Below are 14,860 nucleotides of genomic sequence, written 5' to 3'. Positions count from 1 at the left end.
CACTGCGTGGTTCCTTCGGGTCTGGTCACACAGACTGTTCTGAGGCCTGTTCTGTTCGCTCACACCTCGGGCCTGCCTTTTCTGTCCCTGCTGCTGCAGAAATCCTTTAACCTCTGCTGTCATTCTCACACTGCGCAGCAGCGTCGCGCTCTCGTTGGAACGGGTCTGCCACACTGCAGTGAGGATGCAGAGCTGTCAAGCCTCATTGCCACTTAATGAACAAACATATTTCTAGTAGATTCTCATCTTTGGTTAAGAGGAAAAGCCATCTGCACTAGTTGTGCAAAAATGGATCTGAACGTCATAAATGAACATGCAGCCCTATCTTTTAAAGGCCCAGATCACAGCACCACCGAAACACACTTTACCACAGACTCACATGGGCGGCACTCAAGCTAAACGAGAACTATTAAGGATAAGATCTCCAGTCTTAATTAATAGTGGGATTTGGATTAGGACAGCGATTGCTCTGATGTATTGCGCATAATTATTATTCTGTCACATGAAGGAAGGTGCTGAGTTACCGAGAATATTCAAGCACAATTTCACACATCACTAGCACGGCATCACATTATCCTAATTTATCATATGTGGCATGTATGATGTTGTAGGTTCCTTGTTTGACATACAGGAGGTGAAATGATGCATCTGTTCAGTAACTAGCTTGTATGCATGGGGAATTATCTCACGTGACATGGACATGTGTCCAGACATGGCAGTAAGAGAGATGGCATCACAAATCTTGGTATATATTTTGTGAATAATTTGGACAAATTTGAATGGAACTTTGCAACCACACTAGCTACAAATGAATACAGTATTACGTGTGTTTGGACAGGCCGATGTCATACACCGTTCATAGCTATACCAGAGAAAAGTAATGCACTGTAATTTGTATTTCCCTCAGTATCAGGAAGTATAAAGAGCGACAAACATCATGTAGGGAGGAGGTCTGGGTGGATGGGCCAGACTTTCGCCCAGGAGACCGGTGTGTTCGTATCCCGTGGGAAACTCAAGTAACGCCACTTCCGTAGTTATTTTAACCCATACCAAGATCTTTTCCTAAGTAGTTTTGTTGCCTAAACCTAACCAAGTTGTCTCCTGTATGGAACGAGCAGAAATTGACACGTGTTGCTGGACATTTGTAGGAAAACACGAAAAATTAGGAATACGTTTTTTTAAGATGTCATAGAAACTGTTGTATGAGGATACGTTTGTTTTGAATATACAAACAGACAGCCGTAAGCAAGTAGTGCGATTCGCAACGAGGTGTAGATGTTGAACTCTTTTGTGCACCATAAATTTAAGCTGACCATGCTCATTGTTCTACTACCCAAATTTAGCAACCATTTTTCGAGTCAACATATTTGATGCTTTTTTTCTGGAAAATTACTTGTTACTTACTTCTACTACAAAAGTTGTAGTAGAATGCAATTCCTATATCATAATATTTAATTTTGACATAATAGAGAAAGGTCATCCTTAATCAATCTTTGCATGCATGCACCCAAACCTGCCCAACAAAGCATTATATATGCATTTAAATGTATTGAATAGTGTATTCAAGTTCCCCAGAATTGAAAGTTGTAAGCAGAAATAACACGCCAAGGTATAAAGCAGGGTAGAGTATATGCTGACACATGTTAACATCTTCTATGGTTGTCCAATTGAATGAATTTTTGAGAGAGGGAAACAACAATTCAAGAGTGTGCTGGTTGACCAATTATTGTGTGAAAGATGTTTGAAGCTTGTGTAGTGCAGAGAGACTTTACAGTGCATCATCACAGACAATCTGTCCTATCACGGTTGAAGAGCTTGGCTTGATTGGCACGTTTGTGTAAGAGACAGCAGCCTCTCTTTTGGATGGTTTCTACTCAAAAACTCACAAAAAAATCAATCTTTTGGAACATCTGGTCAAAATTAAAAAAAATATTTTTAAAAGAAGATAAAAAAAGGAACATCCTTAATGATTATACAGCTGTATTCTTGATTTCTAGATCACTCTTTCTGTGCTAAATTCAAGTATGTGTAAGTCAGTTAATATAGCTCTATGACATTTGGGGTTTCTGTGTGCGTAAGCTCCCTCTCTTATCTATGCTGCACCAGCGTCCATGTGCTGAACCAGCAGCGGGCAGAAGCCACTTCAGGCATTACAGATGGGTCTTGTATTGTCAGCATCCATAAAGATGACAAGGGAGCCTGTATATTGGTAGCGTGGTCTGCTGCCATGTGTCATCTGTTTCTTTAGGGCCCATCTGAGGACACAAGGGGACAGGATCTGATTCAGCTCTGGGACTACAGGCAGATCAGGCCCAACAGGCTCATTGTAATGGCAAATAAAGGCGTTAGAGGCCTTGTTGGTAGAGGAGAGCCGGCCACCCATTGTCTCTGTCCTCCCTTTCCACACTAAGCCCGGTACGGACCAAGGCTGCGCCCACACCCGTTAAATAAGCATAGGCCTTGCTTAACGGTCATTATCTCTGCGCTCAGTCTGACTCGGTGGATCGTTATGCTGAATAGATGTGTCCTGTTCGGTGTAGGGGCCGAGCGTGGAATGAATTACACAGAGCACTGAGTACTCTCCCTCCATGGCTAATATGAGCCCCACTTACAATGTGATCCTTGTCCCTGTTTCATCAGATCAGGATCCGTTTTGGCACAAGTTAATTATGGATATTATCTGTTATGAATTCTATCCATATGCATAATAGTCTTAATGAGTCGTTGAGAATAAGGAAAGTCTATTGAAATGTGTGTGTGTGAGAACAAAAGCTTGAGGTTGTGATAGTAAAGAGGCACGGCAGTAATCCTCAATGCCACCTGAGAGGCCAGTAAACTCAGCATGATCGAAAGGGTGCATTGTTGTTTCATGGCTGGCTATAGGATCAGATTGAGTGCTTTTCATTATGCTGACGTGTCTCCTCGATTCCTTTCCTCGCCTCCTCTCCTCCTGTCTTAGTCCCACCCACGGGAGATGCAAGCGGAGGAGGCGAGGAAGAGACGCGAGGAGAGAGGAGGCGAGGCAACAGGCGGGGGTTGTCATTTCAAAGCGACGGCCATTAAATATGACATGTGGCACAGCTGCATCATCTGTTCATTGTTATGTTATACTGCTATATTTTATGATCTCTGTCAGATGAGAAGAACAGTTAATGACAACATATATATTTACTTTTAATTTAATTCACAATGTGGCACAATGTCACAAGAATGGACGGATTATATATATTTATTTATATATATTTTATAAACTTTATATAAGAAAAGTACTATACAAATAAAGAGTGACACATATTACATATATGATTGAGTAATATATATAATATACACACAAACACACTCTTGTCTATCTATATAACCACATGAAATACAGCCAATTAGTGCTGAATGTAAGAGAATGTACTTATTGATATAATAATTTGCCGTCAGCAGCTGTTTGCACCTCTTAACATAATGTCACGATTATAGCAGTTGAATTGGGTGTAGCGACGATAAAAACACAAGTAATATCAAGGTTAAATGTCATTAAGGAATGCGGTTAGAACAGCGCCTTACAAGGCGCTACACAAATGGTGAAGGGCAGAAAGTTTGATCATCTTAATAACTACAACTTATGAATACAAAAGGAACCGTTACATTTGTAGAGTCCTGCTATGGTTTGAGATTATTCCAGCTGTGTGCCATACGTCTTTTACGTCGCGGTGACTTCTGCAAAGGATACACCGTTTCCTCGCTCTCAGCTCCTCCAGAAGCCTCTTCGTACTCCTCGTCTCCTCTAGGTGCATTTAAGGGATTGGAAGATCATCTATGATGGCGGAGGGGGGAATGATGTCCTGGTCACAGGAGGAGAGAGGATGCAAGGAAGCATAAGGAAGTTAGCGTAATGAAAAGCACCCAGAGAGTAGGCCATCTGACCCTTTGCCATCCTCCTGCTTCTCAAAAGTGTCAGCCATTGCAAATTTCCCCACTGCGGGACTAATAAAGGAATATCTTATCTTATCCTCACCGATGGAAATTGTGCTTTAATAAAAAATAAAAAAAATGCAATGATATAAATATACATAACAGTATATAATAAAAAACAATACGACTGACAGTGATTCTACAACAGAGAACAGGGCTGCAACTATTTGTCAATGCGATAGAAAAGACCTGGAGGACAGAGCTCCATGCAGGAAGCGTTGGATTTCCTCCATGCTTCTCTATAGTAAGAACACAGCAGGGTTGGGCCGGGCATGCAGGCAAGATGCCCGCCTCGCTACAGCCTTGGAGCTGCTCTGGATATCAGTAGTGGCAGAAAGACCTTAGTGCCTTATGGCCGCAACAGATGTCTCTCTCCGCTGTGCTTGATCAAGATCACAGACCATCTAATCAGCCCGATTGAAGGCCAGCCACTCTTTGTGTGAAGTATTAAAAAAATCGCACGGCTGTTTATTTCTCTTGTGCCTCGCATGTGCCGCCGTGTAATGAGAAGCGCCGCCTTAGATGAAGATGCCGGACTTGACAAGGTGACGCACTGCCAAACAAAACAATTGGATTATGAGCTTAAAAAGAAAGAAGGCACTGAAATGGTGGGCGAAGGAATAGAGACATTTGCAGGAGCAGGAAATCTCCGTCTTCATTTAGATAGTAAACAAAACAGTTCTGGTCTGTCTTTTTTTTCCATAAATATCTGCTACATTTTCATACATGATACACTAAATCAATAAGCCTTACAAGATGAATTTGATCTTTTAGTTGTACGTATGGATGTTTGTGTGCGGATGAGTGAAAATCCATTTTTATGTCCATTTGTATTTATACTGTATTAGTCCCATTTACACTCTTCTATAAGACAGACAATATCTAGAGGGAGTTAACTGTAATCAAATAGTTGAATGTTCAAATGATCTCTCTCTCCTTCCTCTGTTATCTGTGTGTGCCCATATGGATTATACCCCTCTCTTGTCACTTTCGCCTTATGTTCTCTCTCTTGCACATCCCTGGCAGAACCGCACACTGGAGTAATTCCAGATTTGTATTAAGTAGACTGTGTTTGAATCATCTCTCTCTCTCCTTTCTCACCCTCGTGTCACTACTATTCAGTGTCCTCTCTCTCTTATACCTTGAAGGTCTAACGTTAAGTCTTATCCCATGTTTCCAACCTAAAGTCATCTTATTACCCCAGCCCTGCCCCGTAAATGCATACAAGATACAGGCGTCTTTGTGTGTGTGCAGAAATGGTGTCACAATAGTTCAATCTTTTGACTGTCTCTTGTGGGAAGCAATCCTGCGACTAACGCTGCCCCATTGTTCATCACTTGGTAGGGTTCAGTCTTGGGGCTTAGCGAGAACAGTCCATATTGTTTGTGACCTTCAGGCTCTGTGTGCATTTCTATGAGGAGTGTGTGCAGGACCACGAGTTCTGCTCTCAAGATTTCTTACTAAAAAAAAAAATGATGTTTTATAACAGACAACTTCTTAAAGGAACGGTGTGTAACATTTCGGTGGATCTAATAGAAGAAATTGAATATAATATTCATAAATATGTTTTCATTAATGTAAAATCCCCTGAAACTAAAAGTAGTTTTGTTTTTGTTAACTTAGAATGAGCCATTCATATCTATATAGGGAGCGGGTCCTCTTCGAAGAGTCCGCCATGTTGCTCTGCATCTACAGTAGCCCAGAACGGACAAACCAAACACTGGCTTTAGAGAGAGCTTTTTATGTTTTTACATTACCTGTAGGCCACCGTAGTTCTCCGACACGCTTGTGAAACTGCGATAATGCGAGCCGCAGAGTGCTAAACCGTGGTACCAGCAGCCGTCGTTTGACTTCCGTTGCTCCTAAAGTAGTGTTATTATGGTATGGATGGCCTCTGAGCGAGGTAAACGGCGTAACCATGGTTTTGCACTCGGCAGCTCAGCTCTTGGAAGGGGAGGAGTGAGCAGTGGGGTACTCAGTTGGTTGCAATCTGCAACCACACCACTAGATGCCGCCAAATCCTACACACTGTACCTTTAACATGATGCTGTGTCAAAAGCAGCCCCTGAATTGAGTCCTTAAGTCCTTCTCTTTCTGTATTTTGATCATTCATATTGAGCCACATCTGTCTCGAGAAAAGTAAGAATGGAAACAGTGGGGATTGTTTGGAATGAAATTGGCATCATGCGACTAAATGACTCAGTCGGGGTTATGTGTCACACAGAGGATTGAAGGCTTGTTTCTATTTCTAAGTAAATCAGTGTTGTGGCCACTCTATCTCTGTCCTGCTCCTCTATCTGCACTCTGTTAGCTTGTCAGTGTGTTTTTGTCCATAGGAGTCTGGTCTGTGCTGGGCGATAACATGGTTGGGATACTGATCTGAAAGTGAAAATGTAATTTGCTCAATCTTTTTTTGGTATACAGGGGAATCACACTGTTTTCTCAAGTGTTTCTCCAATAGCAAGTGGCAGCTCAAAGGCCGATTAAATTTGAGGAATTAAGTTATACTGTATGTAGCCAAACATCATGAAATAAGTGAATATTCAACCAAAGATAATTAAATTGATGGAAATAGTTGTTCTAATTATTTCGATTGTTTAGAGGAACAGTGTGTAGCATTTAGGAAAATCTATTAGCAGTAATGGAATATAATATTAATAAGTATGTTTTCTTTAGTGTATAATCACCTGAAAATAAGAATTGTTGTGTTTTCATTAGCTTAGAATGAACCGTTTATATCTAAATAGGATGCGGGTCCTCTTCACGGAGCCAGCCGCCATGTTTCTACAGTAGCCCAGAACGGACAAACCAAACACTGGCTCTAGATAGAACCATTCGCGTTTTCACGTTTTCATGTCGACCACCGTAGTTCTCCTACACGCTTGGCACACGGGAGAAGTTTCAGTTGGTTGCAATCTGCAACCTCACCGCTAGATGCCGCCACGTCCTACACACTGCACCTTTAACTGTTTGATTCTACCAATATATATTTTTAAGGCATTATGCGGCAACATCGGCCAGCAGCACCAGTACTAACTAATAGCCCTCCCTGGTATAATTACTTACAAATTTGTACTTTCTAACATTTAATGCAAACTGAACATTTCCTCCTGCTGCTTCACATTAAAAGCTTTCCATCAGGAACCCCTGCAAAGCGTTTATTGAGAAGCAGCTACAGAGAATGCATTTTTTTTATCATGAAGATTAGCCGTGCTTTGTTAGCTGCACAATTGTTCAGTGATAAATTGGTTTACACATCAAGATGTGGACATATTCTGCGCTATTATATCAGTGGATTTGGTTCGAATATTGCAAAAGGCGCATGTTACCAGAGGACGCAGCCACTGACTGTGATCTGCAGGCTTTTAATGTGCAAACCGACACACCTCCACCACGTCGTGAAGGTAAACAACATCCATACCATGCTGTACTTTTTTAGAATACTATGTATGTTAATAATCTTCAATCATCTTGGTCTCAAACATTTTCTTTGGTATGGATAAAGGTCTATCTTATCTTATCGTACTTGCGTAGCAGCACAAGATGTAATCAGGGTTGCTCATGGCACTGCACAGCCACATGAAAAAAAATGTTATTAAGGAAATAGGACTTAGCAGTTTTCCCTCCCGCATGCTCCCTCTCACTGCAGCTAAGCTTCACATATCTTCAGTTGAGGTAGAGGAGAGGAGAGGAGAGCAGCGGAGGGTATAAAGCAGTAGTCTGGGGGAGGGGTGAGTAGAGCATGTCTACATTGTAAAGAGAAATTTCAGTGCACCCTGAGGGAACATTGGAAAGTAGGTGTGAAAAGTAGGCTGGTCTTAGTGTCGTAGAGTGACTAAACTTCCTCAGACAGGTCACAAAAGAAGCTGAGAGTCGGCTTGTGTGTGTGTGTGTGTGTGTGTGTGTGGATGTGTGAATGCAGCTGGCTGTGAATGTAATTGACCATGGTAATGGACATTACATGGGACAACCAAGGATAGCAGGGCGAGAATCCTGCCATCTGTACTTACAGTTATGGTGAGTGAGGCCCTTTTGCAAGAAAAACATGAGTGCAGATACTCTTTATTCTGCCATGTTAGTGGTGTGGGTGAGTAAAAAGGTATTTCTAAGGTATGCAAATGTGTGTGTGTGGGTGGGTGTGTGTGCAATCATTTTTTCTATGTACAATAGACCCTGTGTGTGTCTTATGAGTGTCATGATGCAGTGCTTCGAGCCAGAGAGCTGTGCAAGTAATAGCCAGCGCTCAGGCTAGATAATTAGTCAAATGCTGATTTCTACTCGACTCCCATAGGAACAGTGCCACCAAGGCTAAATATCACCCACTGAAGTGGTGCTTATCTCGCTGTGTGGGCTGGAGAAATGGCAGTACCATATAGCCTGCGTATGGGGATGTACATGGTCTCTATTTTTTTTTAAAGCTACTTGTGAGTTAACATTTATATTTGGATTTAGCTTGTTTGTGGTGCCTTAAGCTTCTGTTTTGTGTCATCATTAACCTACATGCCATGATGAAGTACCAGACTGTTGGAGCTAGCTGTCAAACTGTCAACCTGCCTCCCTCGTATTGACTTCACATTTGTCATTTCGAAGTACGTAAAGCTCTCTCTGATGAGGATGTCCCTTGTCTTTTTTTTTTTTCTGTGCGTGGTTTATGTGCAGGAGCTCCAGTTTGAGCGGCTAACCAGGGAGCTGGAAGTGGAGAGGCAGATTGTGGCCAATCAGCTGGAAAGATGCAGACTCGGGGCCGAGTCGCCAGGCGCTGGTAGCAGCAGGTAATGAGAAGATGCACGCACACACACACACACACACACACACGCATAGAGCCACAATCCAACACATGGCGTTTTCATCCTTCACAGCAGTGACCATATTCCATAGTGCAACCTTATGGCATAGTGATGGAGCATCCCAGTGTGCCTGGAAATGATTGGACTGTAAATCTAAAAATGTCCCCCTCCTGTCCTGTTATTTAGAAATGGACAGAATAGCTCCAGTGTTATCTTAGCTTATCAGAAACACGGCTTTATCAGTTAGTAATTTAACGTACACAGGTATTTTTGTAAACACTGTTTTTCCTCCTTCGTTCTCCAAAAAAAAATCTCAAAAACACGATTGAAGCGCTGTCAAATCCGGTGTGCAGTTTGGGCCACACCATGTTCTGTATGAAGAGAACGGGCCACACACCAGCGATAGGGTCTGTGTTTTGGGATTGTTGCATTAAAAAGCAGTGACATCCGTAGCACATTCTGACACCTCTGTTTCTCAGTATAGTGGAAGAATAACTGTACATTTATGTGTAAACATGAAAGTCCCGTTAGCAAGGTTATTTGGCCACGTCCGCCGTTCATGGATGTATTCATGCCGCCGCTGCACGTCATGTCACCTCATTAGTGACGACTCACAATGGAGATAACGGCACAAACTCTGACTCCGTTTTCCCTGTCTACACGTCAACAATGAAAATGAGAAAAGCTTTGTTTTCAGTGACCTAAATCACCGTTCGGATGTGGACAAAAGCTCAAAATACATAGAAAAAGCTACGTTTACAAAAACACCCCATGTACAAATGTGCAGGACTTTGACCTGGCTAATTGACTCATCTTACCTTTATGTTGAGCTGAAATTGAAATATAAACAACTGACTTTGTAGACAAAATATTAAGCCTACGTTTATCAGTGACAGAACGTGCATGTGTTTGTGAACTTGCATGATAGTGGAGTGTTGTTTGCTCAGTGAAGCGCTGCTGTCAGCGTGGTGGAAGGAGTGTGGAGCTTCTGAGTTTTGTTCATCAGCTAAGAGACGAGGCTGCCTGATCATCACACCTCAGTGACCACACATTCTGTCCTGTCTGCTGTCAGGTTCATTTGTACAGCTCAATACCACGTACAATATCCCGATGGGATTCACAGATCCTCTGTGAAGAAGGGTTGACACCAATCTTATACTATCGCATGGCTCGACTGTTTACCTCAATGTCAGTTGAGGAAGATACAGTACAGAGGATGTAGAGAGACAGGAATGCAATGGCATAGGCCAATAACAGCTGTATAGATTAATACTGGTAGTCCAAAATCAACTATACTGCTAATAAAATACTGCAGAATAAAAGGTCAAAAGATTTAGAAAGACATAATCTTGATATGTATATCTGCATTTATTCGTAAGTCTTACTAAGTCACAGTAACATGGTATGAAATGTGTTTTGTAACATTCCTTCATACATCACTGTTTTGTAGTTGCACTTAATTAAACAAGTAATATGTGGACCATCTTTTAGGTCTGGTTAAAAATGTAATTCCTTAAAGTGGCAAGGGAAATTACAATAGAGGTTAATAGACTGTGACATTTAAGAGATTGCTTAATGGTCAGATTCTTCAGGCACTATTAATATGATGGGGTTTTTGTTACTTTTGCTTATTTGCTTCCATTAAGGCAAAGACGTTTTGATGGCACGGCATAGTGCTGTATTATGTTAGTATTTTACTAATGATTATCCAACCTATACACTGATGCATCACTATTTTTGTCATATGTGACATGTGTTATGTTTCATTGGGAGGTTTATGATTACATCTAAGGTTGTTGGTATAAGGATTACAATGGTCAGACTTCAAATTCAACATAGTCACTCAAGCCATATTTAATGTGGTCATGGACACATGTGACCACTGAGGGACTGCCTGTTCAACTAGGAATTATTAGGGCTGTGAAGATGTTTTTTCTGACTAGTTGATAAGACAGTACACCCCAGTAGTTAAGTATTTAACCAACATTTAAATAGTGTTTTTTTCCCAATATCCCCTCACACTGGATGGATATTGATATGTAGTATTCTTTCATATGAGAGGAACAACACTGCAAAAGGTGCTGATTAGTTTAGTGACATACTGGAGGCTTGATGATCAAACTACAGTAAGGGCCTGTTGAGTACACAGTTCATCCCATCAGCTCACTTTTGAGCTGATGGGATGAACTGTGTACTTTCTCCCTTGCTTCCTGCTGAATTTATCCACTGTTTTGAAAAAATGCCTAATTGTCCAAAGTCTTTATATAGAACAATTAATGCTAATGTCAATAACTAAGGCTACCAGAAGTTGTAGTTCAACCTGCGGGTCTGAGAAGTGAAGCCAGTGCAGAAGTGCCTTAAACTTGCATTCTTTCTAACAGCCAGCAGGGGGCGACTCCTCTGGTTGCAAAAGAAGTCTGATTGTATAGAAGTCTATGAGAAAACCCTATTTCTCACTTGATGTATTACCTCAGTAAACATTGTAAACATGAGTTTATGGTCTCAATCGCTAGTTTCAAGTCTTGTTCATTTAGTAAATTATGGTCCCATTTAGAGTCAAATAGACCATAAAGCAGGGTATGCTTTATGGTCTGGGAGTTTTCTATGTTTCCGTCTTACAAATATAACCCTTAGTTAATATTATAAGTTAATAATAACATTTTGGTTGCCTAAAAATGTCTTATTTAGCGTTTGGTTGTGCTTAACTCCAACCAATCGCGTCACCTGTGGTTGCAAATAACCAAGATAGCGACGGCCAAAATGCCAAACTCGAGGCTTCAAAACGGAAGTCCACAAACTAATGGTTGACGTCATGGTGACTACGTCCACTTCTTATATACAGTTGTAGTTCAACCCCATGGTACCATCTCAGGCCCACATTTCTAAAGAAATAGAAGTGTTATTTGCATATTGTTCGTAAATGGCCACCTGATGCCAGGTTTGAACCACATTTGTTCTCAAATGGACCATGATACAATTGGGATATATCTGGATAGAAAAAGTTGCACCAAATGAGATCTGGAAACACTTTTGCCGAATAAAGTCTGACATAGTGAACATTTAACTTGCATGACTGATCAGCTGTTTCTGCTGTCGGCGTTTTCTCAGATATTCCCATAACGTGTGAATGCTTGTCTTCGTCTCCGAACAGCATGAAACATGACCAATACTAGCTGACATGAAAGAACAATTAAAACTTGCCCAATTGAAACTAATTCCTGAAGACCTCTCTCCATTTTTCTCTCGTAGATGGTTAGAGGGCCAAGCTGACTTGTTTTGTTTCCGGTTTTCAACCTCTACATTTCTACTATACTCTCTAAAGCAGTTGTTTTTTGTGACATTTCAAAAGGTTGCTGAAGATTCGCTTGAAAATTGAATGGAAACAAGGCGGATGACGTTATATTATGCCTTTACAAGGTCATTTCAAAGGGCTACTGCAAAACTTAACAATGTCTTTGTACCATCTTGGTCATTGAGGGATGACCAGTATTGAGTCTAACCCTATATTTATTTTAGCTTTTTTTAAAACTTGTTTATTCATAACACAGCTGCACAGTGGACTGCACAGAGCTAAAAGTAGGTCTTTATTATGTTTAACTTTATAAATTAAGTTGAGAATAGGTCATTTTATTAAGAAGCCTTGCTTTTTTTATTTGCTCCTTTGTTTAGAAAATTTGCTTAACTGGTAGATAAGAGCAGTACTTTCTTAAGAAGAGAAACTCTTGTGTCAGCATTAGATGAGACTGTTGTGGCTCATGGTGTTGTTTGAAAAGAGGAAAAACTAATTTTCTCCTCTTTTGTAGACATCTTTAGGTTCCCTTTGTATGCTGTGAAACTGCAGAGTCTCTAGAACCAGCCAACTAGTCTGTGTGGGACTAACAATCAAAGAGTGTGTATACATAACTTGCTGACATAATGGTGTGTGTTGTGCTTTGACCAAATCTGACCAGATAACCTGGCCTGAAAATGAGTTAATTATCCACTCCTGTTCTAACAGATATAGATTGTTTTTACATAGTTTTTGCGTGTTTCATGGTAGCGACCATCATTATATGGTAGCTTGATTTTGGAATATAACATCATTACAACTGTCAGGTATGTGCCGGTATGTATATGATGAATCTAATAAAGTTTAAAGTTTTTTTTTTGTTAAATAGCCACATGTCTACTATATCCCCTATGGAGATCAGTCACTGTTTTATGTGATATGTTTAGTCATGCCAACATCCAACACCCTAGTAGGTGCAACAACAGCTTTCGTATGTGTTGCAAATGCATCACATGGCACACACAGTTACAGGCGACCCCTCCGCCAGGTTTCCCCTCAACCTGTGCCTTGCGCTCTCATTGGCTGTAGCTCCCCGACAGATCCAGATATTTCACATGCTAGATATCTGGGATACATCTGCCATGTACCGACAAGCCTCTGGGCACGCAATATGCCTCTGATCTGGGGCTTTTGTCGGGAAACTCCAAAACCTGACGGCGAGTGGAAAAGCAAGGCTAAAGTCGTGTGGTGTGACCTGAGCATTAGTAGACCCTTTCCACCTCTGCATCTCAGTTGCATGACTTGTGCAACACTCTTTGTAAACTACGAAGAACATCACTGTGTATCTGTGTTATTTCTTTGTGCGTGACGATTGCAGTTCCTGATTTCATTCCTGGGACTGTTGAGTTAGAAAGGGGCCATGGTTACCCATTAAGTGATATGAGTCTGCAGCATTGTGCAACATTTGGTCTGACGGTGCTGATAGCGGCTAGACTTGTTGAAGAGCAGACTTTTCACTGTGCCCTTGTGTTCAGATTCACTAAAGAGTCTACTGTTTAGCTGTGCATCCTGATTTATTTAGTGGTATTTTCACTTTGCTTCACTGTTGCCACAGAGATGCAGCCACTTTTGGTGTCGTGGGTCTTTAGCACTCTAATAGCCTCTCAGAAACATAAGTACGGGTTGAATAATGGGCCAGGTCTCTCCAGCAGAAATCTACCCTTTTTTATCCAGGTTTTAGATAATCTTATTCTTATAATGAAACAAGTTTCCCATTTCCATGGTGTTTCAGAAATCCGGTTCCTGCCAAAAGACATAGTCCCATTTTTAAAGTACATGTAAATGCAACCACTTTTCCCACTGGGGGACCTGTACCCATCCACCACCTCCTAGGGACTCTGTAAAGAAAACATGCGACACCATTTTCACACCCCTTTTTAAACAAATAAAAAGTCTGTCACTGGACATTTGCTTGTGAATGGAGATTAGCTTTAAGCATTGAGTTCACACTGCTTGGCTCAATAGCTCAGCGGGATGACGGCAGAGGTGACGGCACCCTTAAGGGTTCTGATGGGAGTCATTACATTTCACGACACCTCCAGAGTTGACCGCCCCCTTCATTTCTAAAAGCACACAGGGCGTGGTCATCAAACTTGACCTCTGGCAAAACTCCTAAAAGATGCAACCTCCTACCAGCCAAAGGGGCTGATGGGAAATAAAGTGTCCTGTCAGGCCTGTTGTTAATCAGCATCGGCAGTTTTACAATCTCTCTACGCCGCCTTCACCCAGCCAGCCGGTCGGCATGCAGCACGCACGGTGCATCGTCATTATGGTCGCCATTCTTCTCCTTCATCTGCCGTGGTTCAGTGGAGCACAACTCGACCAACTTCCTCTTTTTAATTGCCTGCGTGCTCATTAAAATTCGGAGAGCCGTGCTTCTTAAAGCTCATTGTGTGTCACCTTAGATGGAAAAAATAGCAGCAGTTGCAACATCAGGTGCTTGATAGTAATGACCAGCAAATAGCGGGTATTAGAAAGAAAAGGGTGGGAACGCTGCTCCGAGGTCTCCTGTCTGCCTTGGAATAATGGCTTTCAGAAAGGTAATCACTTTCCCTTTTGTCAGAAACTATTTCCAAAGGTGCATAGTTGGAATTATTAGGTGGCTATTAAGGTGGCTGGCATGGCTGTTCTGCATTTTCCTTTCTGCCGAGGCCTTGACTGTACATTATCATTAGAGGGCAATATATTTGCTGCAGGATTATTATAATTTTCCTTTATTTATTTTTTTATTTTTATTTTATTTCAATTTTAGTTATGTTTAAGTTGTATTTTTATAAGCATT

At 41.4% G+C, this 14,860-nt stretch overlaps 2 protein-coding genes across 16 annotated transcripts in view; one reads left to right on the top strand and one right to left on the bottom strand.

Annotated features, from left to right (window-relative positions):
- The window catches only part of LOC141782758 (activin receptor type-1-like), a 201,142-nt gene that overhangs the window by 120,110 nt on the left and 66,172 nt on the right, over positions 1 to 14,860 (bottom strand). The window lies entirely within an intron of this gene.
- Positions 1 to 14,860, top strand: part of pkp4 (plakophilin 4) — a 101,862-nt gene that overhangs the window by 36,609 nt on the left and 50,393 nt on the right. For all 15 annotated transcript variants that reach the window (XM_074659425.1, XM_074659421.1, XM_074659420.1 and 12 more), the window contains one exon: positions 8,623 to 8,735. In XM_074659425.1, coding sequence (XP_074515526.1) covers positions 8,623 to 8,735 — 113 coding nt within the window. The remainder of the gene's footprint in view (positions 1 to 8,622; positions 8,736 to 14,860) is intronic.

Source organism: Sebastes fasciatus, chromosome 14 (genome assembly GCF_043250625.1).
Source record: "Sebastes fasciatus isolate fSebFas1 chromosome 14, fSebFas1.pri, whole genome shotgun sequence".
Taxonomy (NCBI): Eukaryota; Metazoa; Chordata; class Actinopteri; order Perciformes; family Sebastidae; genus Sebastes; species Sebastes fasciatus.
This window is presented reverse-complemented; position numbering and strand designations above follow the sequence as displayed.